Source organism: Aplysia californica, unplaced genomic scaffold (genome assembly GCF_000002075.1).
Source record: "Aplysia californica isolate F4 #8 unplaced genomic scaffold, AplCal3.0 scaffold00048, whole genome shotgun sequence".
In the NCBI taxonomy this organism is placed as follows: domain Eukaryota; kingdom Metazoa; phylum Mollusca; class Gastropoda; order Aplysiida; family Aplysiidae; genus Aplysia; species Aplysia californica.
In genome coordinates, this window is record NW_004797318.1 from 1,055,792 (window position 1) to 1,071,824 (window position 16,033).

Consider the following 16,033-nt stretch of genomic DNA (forward strand, 5'->3'; position numbering starts at 1 on the left):
CTTTTTGGGGTTGCTAAGTTGCAACACACACACACTCACTCATACACTCACACACACACACACACTCACATGTACAAAAGATAAAAAGAAAGAAAGCACCAAAAGCCTTTTGGGTTCCAGGCCACCCCAGGCCAGTGCTTTGTTTTGTATACCGTAATTACGGTAATGACTTTTTCAGTTTGTTGTTTTGTTTTTGTTTGTAAAGTCAGAATGACACTGTTGTAGCTAAAATATGTTTATGAAAAGGAAAGGGTTGTTGTTAAATTTTTAGGAGATTACATATTATGGGATTTTTTTAGAGCACATCCGAGTCGAGAAATAATGGGAAACCATGATTTGGTATGTCTGGTTCAGATCTGGCACTGCAGGTGGATGGAGGGTGCCACTGGTAGGTCCTGCTTCTTCACTTTCCCTCTGTTATTTCTGTATGTCTGTCTTACCTTTTCCCCAGCACTAGAAAGATTACCATTATTGTGTTGATGTGCTTCTCTTCACTCAAACAAACAAACAAACAAAACTAAGATCTAACACTTTATGATGATGAACATAATATTTAAACAATGTTTTCCCCCCCCCAGAGTTCTACAGGTGGGAGAGTCACAGTTATGCAGACTTGCCTTCCTACGGTGGGACCTGGTGCTTTACAAAACAGAGATTCTGGCAATACCTCTGGCAAAGTAAGAATCTTTTTTTTTTTTTCCAATGTTGGTCATCATATAAATTTTCAAATTTTTTCTCATACTGGTTTTCAATGTCCTCTCTTGGGTTTTAGCGTTCCTTATTCATTTTCTTAGCCCTTAAAGGGTATAGTTCTTTTGCTGCTTTGGCTTCGATGCATATGCACCTTTTTTACTTTGTAGAATATTTAGAGCAGAAATGTGAAAGATTGTCTGTCGTAGTGAATAAGTTGTTCTATCAGCATGATGAAGATGCACGAGTTATTAGTGAAGACTTTGTTCTAAACTGTTTTGATTGACTAAATAAGTCATACTTTTGTTAACTGGTGTATCTCGAATTTGTTTTTGACATAATTTTGTTGTGTTTTGGTATGTATATAAACGGTTGTTAATATATCTTTTTGTTTTCTTCCTCCAGAATGTGACAAATATAGGGCCTGCCACAGATTTTTACAAGAAGTTATCCCTGGATTGCTCAGCTCAGCAGATTGCAGTAGATCTCTTCATGCTCAATGGCCAGTATGCAGACATTGCCACACTGTGTAAGGGATCCATTTTGTTTTGTTTTCTTGTTTTTTTTCCAAGCTGCCATTTAGTAAACTGGGGAATTGTCCCTGTGGGAGTTAATTTTGTACGGTAAAGTGGAGAGCAAGGTGCCATGCTATTAATCCCTCTGCCTCCTTGGGTAAAATCTAGGTGCCCTACTATTAAGCCTATTGTCTGCCTCCTGAAGGGGAAAAAAAGAAATAGTAATTTTTATATGAAGAAAGGCATTTGTAATAAATGATATGGAAGGGAGGGAAACAGAAATGTTTGTGTTCATTTTTTTTTCTCTTTCTTTGTTTAGATCGTTTTCTTTTACTCTCCAGCCTGTATATCCAAGTATTCAGCAGGATGCATTTACCATTTCCCATCATTTCACACCGTGAAGAACCCCAGCCAGGTGGATAAGTTTGAAAATGACCTGCGCCGTTATTTGACAAGAAAGATTGGCTTCGAGTCGGTGATGAGGATCAGGTGCACGAGAGGTTAGTTTGCTTCTTCGCTCTGATAAGTAATGGTTTACGGTTGAGCCTGTCTGAGATGGCCAGGCACTGTGGAGGAGAAAAGTAGTCACCTTTGACAGGTGGTCCTCTTGGGCTGTTTCATTAAAATAGACCAAAAAAAAGAAAAAGCAAGGGTGGAAGAGTGGTTGTTTGGACAGGTGATTGTCTTGGACAGGTGTTCACTAGAGTAAGTTTGACAATTTTGTTTTGGTTCTTGCTCAGCCCCCATACGGTTCAATGGGATGATTGTATTTTTGGTCATAAGCCATAAGTAAATTGTTTTGAATGTATGTTGTACAAAGATATGCTGCTATTGTAACAGTGCATGGTTTCAAAACTCATAATCATAATGACGGAATGTTTTATAGTATTTTAATGTCAGGTTGCCATTATTTCCATATTCATATAACTGGATCGTTAACATCATCCATATTAATGTTTTAAAATCTGATCACAAGGGTATTTTCCTGTCCATATCGATATGTTTCTAATGTATGAGATTTAGGGTTTCCTTTCAACTTGATGTTTTTTCACTGTACAGGCCTGAGCATCCACACCTTCCACGGCAACTTCTTTGTGCGGTCGACGGACTTGCTGTCGCTGCCCAACATCAACCCAGACGCTGGCTTTGGCATGCAGATGTCCATAGAGGACAACCTGAACGAGTCCCCCACCGTCAGCTTCCAGGCAGCTCTGTTGTACACCTCAAGCAAAGGTACCGGGGATTGTTTGTGTGTGTGTGTGAAACAAGATTAAGGTCTTGTGAAGTCTGTTGAGTTTTTTGTAGTGAAAAAGATAAGGTGAGAAAATTATTTGATGGACAGGATTTTTTTTGGGGGGGGTTGTTTTGTTGTGTGTTTGTGTGTGTGGTTTGTCTGCTGTAAAAAAAATGTAAGTGGTTGGATGATGGGTGTTTTCGTGGAGGTCTTCTCCTTCTGCTTCATTTGAGTGTTTCCATAGTCCCTAAGTATTGATCATGAACTGTGACAGTTGATATGGCAACTTAACTGCACTGTGCACAACACAAAGAAAACCTAGAAACAGCCCTATCATATATGTGATATGAAGTGCCCCCTTATCTTTAAAGCAGAGAAAATGTTAATGATCCTACAAATGATGCTTTTTTGATGATTTTTCCTCCCGCCAAAATTGTTTCCCTGGAGAGCACGATGTCAGTCACTCGATATTACTGGCGTTTTTCCTTGTTTCAGGAGAGCGGCGAATTCGAGTCCACACTCTTTGCGTCCCTGTCACAAACCAGATCGGGGAAGTGTTTGCTACAGCAGATCAGCAGGCTGTGGCGGCTTTGTTGGCCAAGATGGGTAAGTTGACAGCTTCCAAGTACAGGAAATTGATTTCTGTCGGAATGTGTTGTGATAGTTGAATTGTTTTTTGTTTGATTGCATCATGAGAATTCAGTATTCTAGTCTTGGATATATATTTTGTTACCTGTGTTCATAGGGAATGGATTTGTTAATTTGTACTAGCCACATTTAATATCGTGTGTTCTTTATAGGTGGTCAGTGCGGCAATATCTCATTTATAATATTTGTCTTTTTTTTTCTTCTTCTTTTGTTTTAAAGAATTTGTCTGCCTTATTCTGGAGGAAATATTGTGCAATGCTTTACAAAAGGTAACCCTTTCATCATCAGATGTTAGTATCTTAACTTTCATTTCAGTTTTTTGTTTTTGTTTTTTTGGCAGTGATTGGTATTATTATGACTTTGTGTTGTAAGGTCTGATTCCCTACCGTCAGCAATGTCTACCCATCTGCAGGGGAAAAAGAAGATTCATTGAAGATACTATTCTGTGTGTTAAAAACGTGCCAGAGGGCTTAAATTAATGGTTTTATTTTCTCTCGCTGGCAGCTGTGGACAGGTCTCTCAACTCTGCAATCAGCGACGCCCGCGATGCCATGATCAACGCACCAGTAGACACTTTGTCAGCCTACGCCCAGCAGGTCCCGGCCTCCCAGCGCGTGGGTGCCCTGTTAGCCCCGCACTCGCTGCGCCTCCTGCCCATGTATATGCTGGCCATGCTCAAGAGTGTAAGTTATTGTTATTTTTAGATTTATACGGAACTTGCAGCACAATTAGGTCATATAAATAAATGCCGAATATATTGCAAGAAAGTAACAAGCACATAAAAGGAGGGATAAGGGTGTGGGTGCCTTCTAAGGTCCATACTCACAGCGCCTCCTGCCCTTGTATATGCTGGCCATGTTCAAGAGTGTAAGTAGTCGAGTTTTTAAAAAAAATTTGTTTATTTATAAAGATTTTTGTTGTAGTAAGAGTTTTCACAGAACTTGTAACAAAATTAGGTCGTATATAAATGCTGAATATGATTTTAGCTCTCTTAGCAGGAAAATGACTTCATGTTGGATGGATGTAGATTTGTGCAACAGCAGCTCTCCATAGGTGTTAACAGAGCAACTTACACATGGGCGTCTGCCTCTTTATAGTCAGAGGTGAAATTGTAGATTTGGGGTGCTCAGGATTTGTACTACAATATGTTGATTGCTTATTGTTAACTCTTTAAACCCTGTTTTTTTCACCGTTTCCCGGAGTTTTTTCTACAGTCACATAAACCTAGTGCTCTCTGTCGCATTACAACCCAAAAGTTTGCCTCAAACTTCTAAATGGCGAAAACAAATGCTTAGTCATTACTAAAAGACTTAGTTTGGGAATAGTTCAGAAAAACAAGCAAAAACTATCTCTAAATAAAATGAAAATGTTGTCACTAGTATCGGACCGATAAGGAGCAGGGTTATTACTGCCGGACGTTCCCAGCGTCCGATGGGGTTTATAGAGTTAAGACTCCACCATATGCCAATTTTGAAAGGTGATGTTTGACGGAGTCTTACACAGAGCTGTCGATTTGTTTCTTGTTTTAATGAGTTGTTATTGTATGAATGTTTTCTATTCTCCCTGTGCAGATTGCCTTCAGCTTATCCTCCAGTACCAAGACCGACGACCGTGTGTTTGCCATGCAGCAGTGTAAGGTGCAGCCGCTGTGCTACCTCATGCAGAGCCTCTACCCTCACCTTTACCCACTCCACAGAATCAGTAGTGAGGTCAGTTGGCTTTACTTTACTTTATCCGTCCTCTTGTACCTCTAGGGCGTCGAGGGGAGAAAGAGCCTCCTGTCTCTATCAAGTTTGATGGCTTGGCTGGGTGGGGTATTGTATGTTATCAGGGTATCCTGGATCTAGGTCTTTCTTTGTCTTCCTCTTGCCTTGTACTCTGATACTTACCTGTAGTAGGCTTTACCGGCAAGCTGGTTAGGTGCCTTACGTGTGACATTTCTAAACCATCTGATTGTTTGCCTTAGAATGTAGTGGAGGACAGGTGTTGCTCCAACCATTTCTCTGATCTTGTTGTTTCTGACCATGTCCCGTCTGGTTTTGTTCGTGGCTCTCCTTAGACATCTCATCTCGCAAGTGGTTATCTTACGTTCCAGACTTTTGGTAAGGGTCCATGTCTGGCACTGGCAGGTCAAGTGGAGATGAAGATAGAGTTGATGGCTTGGTTTTGGTCTCAATGGCATTGATAGGATGTTTGAAGAGTGGGGCAAGCTGGTAGCTGACGCTGTCAGTTGGCTCAGGGAATAAACTATTAATGTTGCAAGAGGCCCAATAATTTGAGAAAATTGCCTATAAAAAGGCTTAGGAAAGCTCCTACACCAGGACTTTATGAGATCTTTTTTATAGATTTTAGTCAGTGTTTTATGTAGCATGTGACTTGTTATTACTGTATGTTCCCTGAATACATTTCCCTCAAGCGTTTTTGACAAAACACTGGAAGGACCTTGTATTTTATGTGTACGCATATCTGTGTTGATGAACTTTTTATGAGATTGCTGCCAGAACGTATTTGTCAGCGGACGTCATTCCACAATCACTCATAACAATTTCTTGGGGTTTCCAGATTAAACCACTATTCAAATAAAGACATCAGTGAGCATATATATTTTTTGTTCTGTTTCATAATTTCCTTCCTAGTTTTCAATTGAAAGATAATGGGTGATTAAATCACAGTTCTGATTTAGGCGCTCTCTTTCTCTTTAATTTTCCCAAAACTTCCAAATAACTAAGGCGATTGTTGAATGATGCTTTTGAGATATCTAGGCGATTTTGGACGTTCATATATTTTTTCTTCCTTTTTCAGACCCCACTAAAGAGAGGGAAGGAGGAGATTCCGGCTACTCCCCAGCTTCAGTTGTCGTCTGCGAATATTGACCGGACTGGCCTGTTTCTGATGGACACGGGAGATGCCATGTACCTCCTGGTGGGCAGTGGCGTTGGGGACCAGATGTGCCAAGACGTGTTTGAAAAACCAAATTTCATGTCAATCCCAGATGGCATGGTGAGTAAAATATAGCACACAAATAATTTAATTTGATAACAGAGCATTGGTATAATGTTACTTGTTTTACATTATTTTGTACTTTCGCAGACCCTGGTAAGCTACTTTTATTTTTAATCCTGCCTCTTTGAGAAGCTGATTTTTTTTTTTGGGGGGGGGGGGGGGGGGGGGCGGTTACATTGATCTCACACATTGTGGGGAAAAGGTTTGTTGTCAGGAACTACCACCATTAGTGACTTCAAAGAAAACAAATCTGAAATAAGAGTAACAGTTTCTAAATGATGGATCTTTGATCGCACTTATTGTGATTTGGCCTGTGAACCTGATGAATAATATTCCCCTTCATATCCACTTTATCTTCCAAAGTAGTTCAACGCTGCTATTTTTCAGAAGCATTTGCTTTTCTTCAGTTGCTTTTGCTTTCTGTCTTGTCGCTGGCAGTGTATCTGACCAGAACTGTGTCTGTGGATTTGTGTTGCTCTGTGAAAAATGTAGGCCAGGTTTACATAATCCTTTTGTTGAGAAAAAAAAAAGAAGAGACTTTATGAAACATAACTTAATGCCAGCGTTCGTTTTTGCCAGCGTTCGTTTTTGTCAATATGAAACTGAAATTCACCACTCACTGAACATCCCCACAGATTGACTTGCCTGAGTTGGAGAACCCCACCTCGGAGATGATTCGCTGTTTTGTGAATTTCCTCATAGACTCCAGGCCCAACGGTATCACCTTCTTAGTGATCAGGTGAGAAATATGTCTTTAAATATAGTCCTTTCATGTGCAGAGATGCCTTTTTTGAGGGTTGGGAGGTGTCTTTTATTTCCGTTATTTTCATCTGAAGGCACTGTAGATTAATTTCTGTTTAACTCCATAGAAGTTGAGGCTATTAACTGTCTTTTTGTGGGCAAATGCAACTTTGTATAAATTTGCAGGTATTTTCACAAAATGCCAGTGGCTTCCCTGAATATAGATAAAATTCAATATTTGTCTGTTTGTTGTTTGTGGTACGGCCCTTTTAGTTATAATCGGAAGAAATTTTATCTCAGATATAATTGGGATTCATGAATAGTCTTAACACCTCGGCAACTAAAAACACTGAACAAAAACTCATTTATGAAGGGCTTGAATGAAATGGAGGGATGGAGAATCATAATTGCCAATGTGTACTCGAGACAAGACATTTGATGATAATGAATATGAATTGTTGATCATTTTTCTGTTTGGGAAATGCCTTATTAGCCAAACATTTACAAATGAATGGTTACCACATTCCCTCCCAACTGATGCCTTTTCAATTATTACCTTTGGTTTTTTTTGACACACACAGTGTAGGGAAACGACCCACAAACAATCGAACAAAAACGTTCAAAGAATCAACCCAGAAACATGGCACAGGGTTATTCAAAAGTTCCCGTGGTGTATTGGAACTTATATGAAAAGAAATGGTCTACACCTAGAGATCTTAATTGCAAAGTTTTGCATTTTGGTTGATTAAAATTTAAAAAAATTAAATTTGGTATTTTTCGAACAAATGAATTTATTTTTGTCATATTGACTAATGGGGGGCTCTCGTGGCCTTAGAGGTTAAGGTGTTGGCCTCTCATTCAAAAGGTCCCGGGTTCGAATCCGGGTAGCGACCGAAAAATTTTCTTCTCCAAATTTGTCTCCTTTCACCTCATTTCCTGCTCTCTAGCAATTTTCTGTCGTCTGCTTTCGTCTCCTCTTTCTGCCCCCACCCCCTCACCTCCTTTGCCCCTTCCTCTGGGCTCCTGATTCTTTCTGCAGCCTTTCTACTGCTACTCCTTCGCTTCTTCTTACTGCTGTCTTTCAGCCTCACCCATGATCTTCTGGTAGGAAAGATCTCCACCTAGCCTTCTCGGACAAGTGCGAAAAATCTCGGAGGGCCCGTGTACAAGTTGCGCACGTTTAAGGCCCCTTGATGGTCTAAAATCGATAAGAGTAGGCTTCGGCCGCCACCCGGGCAAAATTCAAAATTTCCTACCAACTGAAAACGTTAGGTGTGTCCCGCGCGCTCATATGACCTTATGCAGTTGCGAGTGCCGTAAAACACTTTACAAAAACAAACAATATTGACAAATGTGACGTCCCTATTGTTGAATTTTATTGCTGCAGATTTTTATTAAAATTAGTTCAAAGATATTTGAGTTATATTGCAGTTTAAGCGGGTACTCTTTTGTTTTGTTTGAGACACCTGGTACATAAAGTTGCAGCTGTCCTTACACAATCATTATGTTTTTCTCCCTAGGGACGACAGCAAACACAGGCACCTATTCTTCCAGCACATGTTGGAAGATCGCACGGAAAACAGCATGTCCTACTACGAATTCCTGCAGTTCTTACAGGGCAAAGCAAAGGGTTGATGACGAGACTATTACATAGTCTTAGTCTGTTTACTTAGCTCTTCAACCAATTATTTGTAGATTGTGTTCCCCTCCTCAGAAAAAAAATCTATGTACATACTATTCAGCATTGTGATCTAATCTATATTTATTTCTCTGTCAAAGATTTGAATAGAATGTTTTCTGCAATGTACAATTTCCGTATGGTGAAAAACGAACACTGATTGTAAATATGTGTATTGGAATTATAAACGCAACAAAGGCAAATCATACAAACTCATTCAATTACAAAATCTTTTGTTCCCTGTATTCTGAATGTTCTGGTTTTGCATTTCAACTGCACTCTTGTGATCACATGTGGACAACTTTGGTGTGATGGATGGCAAAAGTGAGGCATGATGTGTCCTTCTTAACGCGGGCACACCCTTGGTTGCTTCACTAAATCAAAGAAAGTTTTATGTTAATGAAGAATATTTAAGTAGAATTTCTGTTCCTTGTTTAAACAGGGTTGAAGAAGATTATTGTGTGTGCCTTTTATGTTCTATCATTTTTTGCCTGCAATGTCCCTCAAGTATTTGTTGCCTGATTCAGAGCCTTATACAAGATAGTTTTGAAGTATAGACACAAACACACACTATCAGTTGCCCCCCCCCCCCCCCCCCCCCCCCCGGCTCTGATGTTACAGATTTTTTTCTGCACTGACTGAAACATTTTGTTATGTATAAGCAGAGTACATTTGCAGTTGGGCAGATTTTCATCTTTAAATGCTATGTAGCAGTCCCAGTATGTTCTTTGTGAACTCAAACACGACTGACTGAGGGTCTGGGTGGACGTGTGTGTCGGTAATATCACAAGTGAATGCCATGTCCTGTTCGTGGTGTGTGCGTGTGCTGTGTCTGGGTAGATGGTGGGAAGATTTTAGTGCAAGGTTTGTCAATGGACTGTTTGACTGAAAGTCAGAATTTACAGGTCAGTCAAGGGAGTCATTTTGAGATTATGTGAGCTTGATGGACTATCATGATTTCTTTTTCACATTTATCTATCATTTCTTCTGTTATTTTCATGGCTGGGGCTGGTGTAAAACCCCTGAGCTTTTAAGGTCAAGCATATGGCAATGCACATGTCTTTAGCTCAAGGATGATTAAAAGTTAATAATGTTGTCTTTTTTTGGGGCTAAAAGTGCAAGTGCCCTTTTCACATTCATCGGGACCAAAAACAAAGGATGCATGTCATTAATTGTCATGGTAGTTTGCCTCTTGGCCTTTCAGCTTAACAATGTTTGCAAAGTGCAATTCTTATTTTGTGGTGCAGTGAAATTTGCAAGACTGCTTCTATTTGGTACAAGTATTGAAAGAGAAAACACTTTCACTTAAACTTCATTTGAAGTTGTAAATGAGTTTTCATCATTAGCGTACCACAAAAAATATTGTCACGGTTGTATGAAATGATTAGGCGTTATACACCAAATCCCATTGTCGTTGGTCCGTGGGGGGGGGTGTTCGGGGCCGCAATTGAGCCACAATTCTGGATTTGTTCCTCTTTTTGTTGTTCTTAACACTTTGCAATCACACAGCCAGCAGTACAAAATATCCCATCTGGTCACCCAGCCAGGAGAGTGACTGCAACAGACTTCTCAGACCTGGCGCACTGGCGCAATAATGCGCATTATTGCGCCAAGTGACCGCAAGCGGCAAAGTGTTGACTTAATTACTGAATAAATTCATTTCAATGCACAAGAGTTGTCCCTTTGCAGATGTTAAAGATAAATTATAACACTTTGAATGAGCCAAATTTTGTTGTCTGGGAAAATTTGACATTTGGAATGCTTTTGCAGTATTGTCAGGAGTTTTATGAAGCATATTGAGATCACGCATGGGGGCTCTCATGACCTAGAGGTTAAGGTGTTGGCCTCTCATTCAAAAGGTCCCGGGTTCGAATCCGGGTAGCGACCGAACAATTTTCTTCTCTAAATTTGTCTCCTTTCACCTCATTTCCTGCTCTCTAGCAATGTTCTGTCGTCTGCTTTCGTCTCCTCTTTCTGCCCCCACCTCCTTTGCTCCTTCCTCTGGGCTCCTGATTCTTTCTGCAGCCTTTCTACTGCTTCTTCTTACTGCTGTCTTTCAGCCACACCCCTGATCTTTGGATAGGAAAGATCTACATCTAGCCTTCTTGGACAAAGGCGAAAAATCTTGGAGGGCCCGTGTGCAAGTTGCGCACATTAAAGATCCCTTGGTGGTCTAAAATCGATAAGAGTAGGCTTCGGCCGCCACCCGTGCAAAATTCAAAATTTCCTACCAACTGATAACATTAGGTGTGTCCCGCGCGCTCATATGACCTTATGCAGTTGCGAGCGCCGCAAAACACTTACCAAAAAAAACCCCCCACAAAAAATAACACAAAATTTCCAGCCACCCAGTTAGTATTGACACCCTGGTTGTCTCGCATTACTCTTGTGGAAGGGATGGATCAAAATTCTTCCCTAAATTGAATTATTTTTTTGGTCCTATACAAATAAATGTTATTATGGACTTTGAAAATGGTTATATCATTTGAAATTTAAAGTTCAGAGATTTGGCAGTGTATGACGAAGGTAATATGCCTCTTTTCTTTTGCTCATTATACAACAGTTTCATGTTATGTGCTATCTTTTAACCTAAATCAAGTGTTGGAGGGAGAGCAACGTCTTTAAACTTGATGTCGGCATGAAGTTAAAAAAAAAAGAGATCAGGTTGTGTTGCAAAAATTCACAAATTGGATTGTTTCATCGTTATTTTGTTTTATGTAAAGTGAAGATGTTACTGTGGAAGGTCATACCATGAGAAGGTAATTTCCGAGTGTCTTGAAACGTTTGACCTTTTTGTAATCTCAACTTTTCTGTGCATTTTTTTTTTCTTTAGTTCACTGTGTTTCTGTTTGCATTTTCCTGCTCTGAGTCTTTCACTTAGTGTTCTAAACTGCCCTTGATTTTTCATTTCTAGTAGATTTGACAATCTTTCTTTGGTTTTACACTGAAATTTGATTCAAAGATCAAAAGTTTTATTTGAAGTATTATTGCATACTTACAAAGTGCTGGCATGCTGACTTACACATTGAATTTCTTCTCTAATTTTTGCTTGAATTCAGTTGTAAATTATGTACCTTTGGGATCTCAAGTCATATTGTCAGGAAACATTTGAAAATGTTTATGGACATCAGCGTGATGGTTTCAGTTTTCTTTTTACAAAAGGATGAAAATTTTGCTTTTTACAGAAGCATGAAACATTGTTTCCATCAGTGGGCGTTCTAGGGTCTACTAGGGTAAGAAGATAGTGACTAAAGTGCTTAGAGCTTGCTGTTGAGTGGGTTTATAATTTATGCGCTATACAAATGCTATTTATTGTTATTATTGTCACTGTTTGTCACCTGAATCTGTGTCTATGAAGTTGGCTGGTCTGGGAATGGCTCAAGTGACTGGTACATCTAGTGTTGTTTTCAGGTATGATGTTCCTTTCATTGCTCAGGCAGGAGTTCTCAATCTTGGAAATACTTCTTTCAGTTTTGAATGTCCTTACTTCTTCTTTTGGCTTGTTTTCAACCATCACCATGCATGGGCTCTGTGATATAACTGAATTGCGAACTGTTTTGACAGTCATTTACAGCGATTTGTTGAATTTTGTCATTGTCTTTTTTTTCTTTTTCTGTCTTCTATCTTGGTGGGGGAGGAAGGTTTGTTGAATTTGTGTCTTATTTTTGGTTGGGGGTTTTTTTGGCTTTGTTTTTAACTCGAGGAAGGGGAATTGGATTTCAGGAATATGTGTACACTGTGACTGTCACACGTTGCATTTTAATGGGTGAATGTCGTACTCCATTTATTTGTACTTGTTGATAGTGGTAGAAGGTTTTCTATTTGTAATTTAGATTCAATCTTGCTTGTAGTAGGGGCTTTAGAAGCATGCAATGCTGAAACTTGAAATCATCCCCTTAGTCACACAATGTATAGTTTGTTCAGTTCATGCTTAAAACTTGATAATAGATTTCCTCTTGTGTTAAAAAAAAAATAATAATATACTGCCGTAAAAGATGTCTGCCGGGCAATAGGATTCTTTTCTTTGTTGTTGTTTTTTCCGTTTTAAAATGTCATAACCAAAGTCGAGCATCATTTCAGTATTCTTATGTTATTTTCTTTTCATTTATTTAATGCTTTGCAAATTCACAAAAGAAAGAATTGTGTTATTGCTCCCTTTTTTTTCTTCTCTTTCTCTTCTTTCTCGCTGTTGTGATTTTTTGACGGTGATTGGCTTAGTGGCCTGCTATCACTAGTCAAAACCAAAAGTCAGCAAAGAGCTGAACTTGGAGGAACGTTTTAATCATTTGTTTCATCTCATATTACTTTTATAAGTAAGCAACATTGTACATCCCCGGTATGAATTAAAAATACAATCAGGCCAGCAGCTCATAAGCTTCCGAGAGGAAAGGTTCAGCCTACGACTTCTCATTGTAGGTCGAACCTTTTTTACTCCATACTCTTGAGGGTTGGAAATGGTGGTGTCGCTTTGTGATAGTGTTTCATATTTGACTTTTGTGTGCACGGTGCTGTGTTTTTTGCAATAATTCCTTTTATTTTTGGCGTGATGGGAATGATTGGTTGGTGTGACTGTCTGACTCAAATTGTTTGCCATGGTGGAGTTTGTGGGATGATGACGATGATGTGCGTATGTGTTGGAAGTTGCATTTTTTTTCCCCAAAGTTGTTACATTGTTTGGATGTCAGTCCACGACTCGGCCTTCGATGATTGAGCGTAATCTTCTTTGTTGTTTTGTCAGTATTTAGGGCATCGGTGTTATGAATTTAAGCGTTCTGGTTTAGTCTGAGTTGATGATAATGGTGGAGGTGCATTTTATTTGAATTTCTCATTTGATCCTTCTACTATTCATCACACAGATAAGATATAAATTTAATTGAAAGTATATATAATGATATATACTGTATGTTTTATTCTACAGACTTGCAATATAATTATAATATAGTGACGATATGGCCTGGGATAAACTGTCACGTTGCAAAAGCCCAGACATCGAGATCTTGTAGAATCTGTAAATTCCCTGTCCCATTTGTGAGGCTGTTTTCCTTATTATGTTTATGTCATTTTCTCGTCGTGTAACTTTTTTGTGATGGCTTCACTGTTTGAATGTGGTCATCTTTGCTCAGTGGGGCATTATGGCTGACTGTCTGATTGTGCATACTTTTGAACACCTGTTGCATTCACCAGATTGACGAAAAGAAGACATTTTTTTAGCTCGTTCTTTTGCCTTTATTTGTTGGTTTTTCAACATCATTATGGTTGTTACAATGTTGTCTTTTTGTGTGTTTGTGTGTGTGTGTGGGAGCTGTCGTTTCTCCCTCCTTGAATGTGACTGTTTACTTCCTGGCTGTGTGAGCATTAGGCCACACAAGACAGGACAAGAACACCCCCTAACCCCCCTCCACAAACACTCAGACTCCCAGGCTGTTGTTGTCACATGAAATGTTATTCATTCATACTTGAGAGAGAAAAAAAAAATAAATGTATGATACAAGTTTTTGTTTGTTGATTTTCTGTTTATAAAATTGATCCATTTTGTGGATGGTTGGCAGGTGCTCTGGTGTAGTTTGCTCTTTCTTCCCTATATATCAAAAATTTGTCTTTCTTATCTCTCGTCCTTCTTTTCTTTGTTTGTTACTCTCTAGTCTAGTAACGCTTCTAATAGTAACAGACCTGTGTCTATGGTGCAGAGGCTAGACACTTTGCTGTTGTTGAACACAGACCCAAGTTCGATCCCGGTGTGGGGAGAATTTTTGAGTATTTTTGCCTTTCTGTTGGGTTGTTGTATCCATTTCAACCCAATCTGACCATAACAGGCAGGGTCGAAGCCTGTCTCCTAAATGATCTAAATTGTCGTTGGAGGTGTAAAACACCTATTTTTTTTCCGTGGATGGTTGGCGGGTGCTTTGGTGTGGTTTGCTTCTTTCTTATCAAACATCCATCGTCCTTATCTTTCCTCTTTCCTTTTTGTGTTTGTTTCTCTCTTGTAACACCTTTATAATCTTTGGCACTTATATGACCTTATTGTGTTGCAAGTGCCGTAAAACTCTTACTAAAACCAAAAGTATCTTTTTCCCTTTTTTTAAAGTAGGCCTATGAAGGGAAGTTTTTGTAATTTCACAATTCCAATTCTTAATGATTGTAGATTCCTAGACCCCCAGAGCTATAGCTTCCGCAGACAGGTGGTATGACCAGTTGAAAGTCACTAGTGATATGATCTCCCCTGAGTGTATGGTACAAAAATGTACCGGTGGTCTTGTGGTTTGGCTCTTTGACAGAACTGTTTTTTAAATCTTGGGCACTTAATTGTCTGCCTGTACTGTACGCTCGCCAGGAAGCAGAGAGTGTTTCTGAGTTTTCTTAGGTCCACTGGAGTAATTTAATAGATTGTAAAGCACTTAACAGCTTACTGTTGAGAGGGGATATACCCTCGACAAATCTCTACCCTCCTAGGCTAGGGGACTGAAAAGAAGCCTATTGGTTAAAAAAAAACAACCCTACATCTACAGGGTCCTTAACGAATAGATCTATCTAGCTTCTGATAGTGATATGGCTGAAATTTTTTTTCTGAGGGTGGTTGGTGGGTGTTCTGGTGTGGTTTGCTTCTTCTTTCCTATCAAACATCTATCTTCCTTATCTCCCCTCCTTTTTTATGTTTGTTAGTACATGTACTCTCTTGTAACACCTCTAATCTTCAGCACTTGTACTTATATGAACTTATTGCGTTGCAAGTGCCGTAAAACTCTTACTAAAACTAAAACTGAAATTTTCAATTTGAATTGATGAAGAGTTCAGCTGGAGCTGTACATGCAATTGGTTGTTAGTTTTCCCCTGCACATGGCAAGACAGATCCTGATGAGTCAAGACTGGTCACAGTTTGTCTCTCGTCACTATCAGTCTACCACTAGTCAAGATGGCAGTCAGTGCTATCTCGTTATACCGCCAGCTTCACTGTACCACAAACTTCATGCTAGTCCCAAGGCAGGCGGTACAGTAAGTATAACGGTGTTTAACTGAATATCTAAGGAAAAACAAAGAGTGTTTACCTACTGGTTAACGGGAATCCACGGAGGCATCGTTTCCAATCTTGATCTGTCAAGGCCAGATGGTCAGACTGAGCCGCTAGTGGACCCTACAAATACCACAAAATGGAATTCTTTCCTAGTTTCCAGACTTGATTTTATTTTTTATAAGTTCAATGCCCTACTGTACACAAAGCAAGGAGAGAGACTCCATGTTTACAGCAAAGAAGTAGGAAGGAGAAATGGCAAAGACCTACATCAAAATAAACCAGACACTTGTAGTTGTTGGCTATACAGTAATGACTGCAGATTTTCCGATGTACTATTCCAACTTAACAAATGTTTCATCGCCTGTTGGATTGCAGTAAGGCTATTGGTCAACCCACCAACTCGCTGTCAGGTTTCCATTTGCAAGTTCTGTTAGTCAACTGTGTGTCTCTTTGAAAAGAGTCAACCCCACCAAGTGCAGACACTTAAAATATTTTTAAAACAAGAACTGGGTTCA

The 16,033-nt window shown here is 39.5% G+C and overlaps 1 protein-coding gene across 1 annotated transcript in view; it reads left to right on the forward strand.

The window, feature by feature from the left end:
- The window catches only part of LOC101858695 (protein transport protein Sec24A), a gene marked incomplete in the record, with an annotated part of 31,700 nt that extends 23,041 nt beyond the window's left edge, over positions 1-8,659 (forward strand). Inside the window, 10 exon segments of the mRNA XM_013079334.2 lie at positions 579-677; positions 1,096-1,219; positions 1,547-1,705; positions 2,265-2,438; positions 2,935-3,045; positions 3,592-3,770; positions 4,659-4,796; positions 5,890-6,087; positions 6,726-6,829; positions 8,352-8,659. Of these exon segments, the coding sequence (XP_012934788.1) occupies positions 579-677; positions 1,096-1,219; positions 1,547-1,705; positions 2,265-2,438; positions 2,935-3,045; positions 3,592-3,770; positions 4,659-4,796; positions 5,890-6,087; positions 6,726-6,829; positions 8,352-8,466 (1,401 nt within the window).
- Between the last annotated feature and the right edge of the window lie 7,374 nt (positions 8,660-16,033).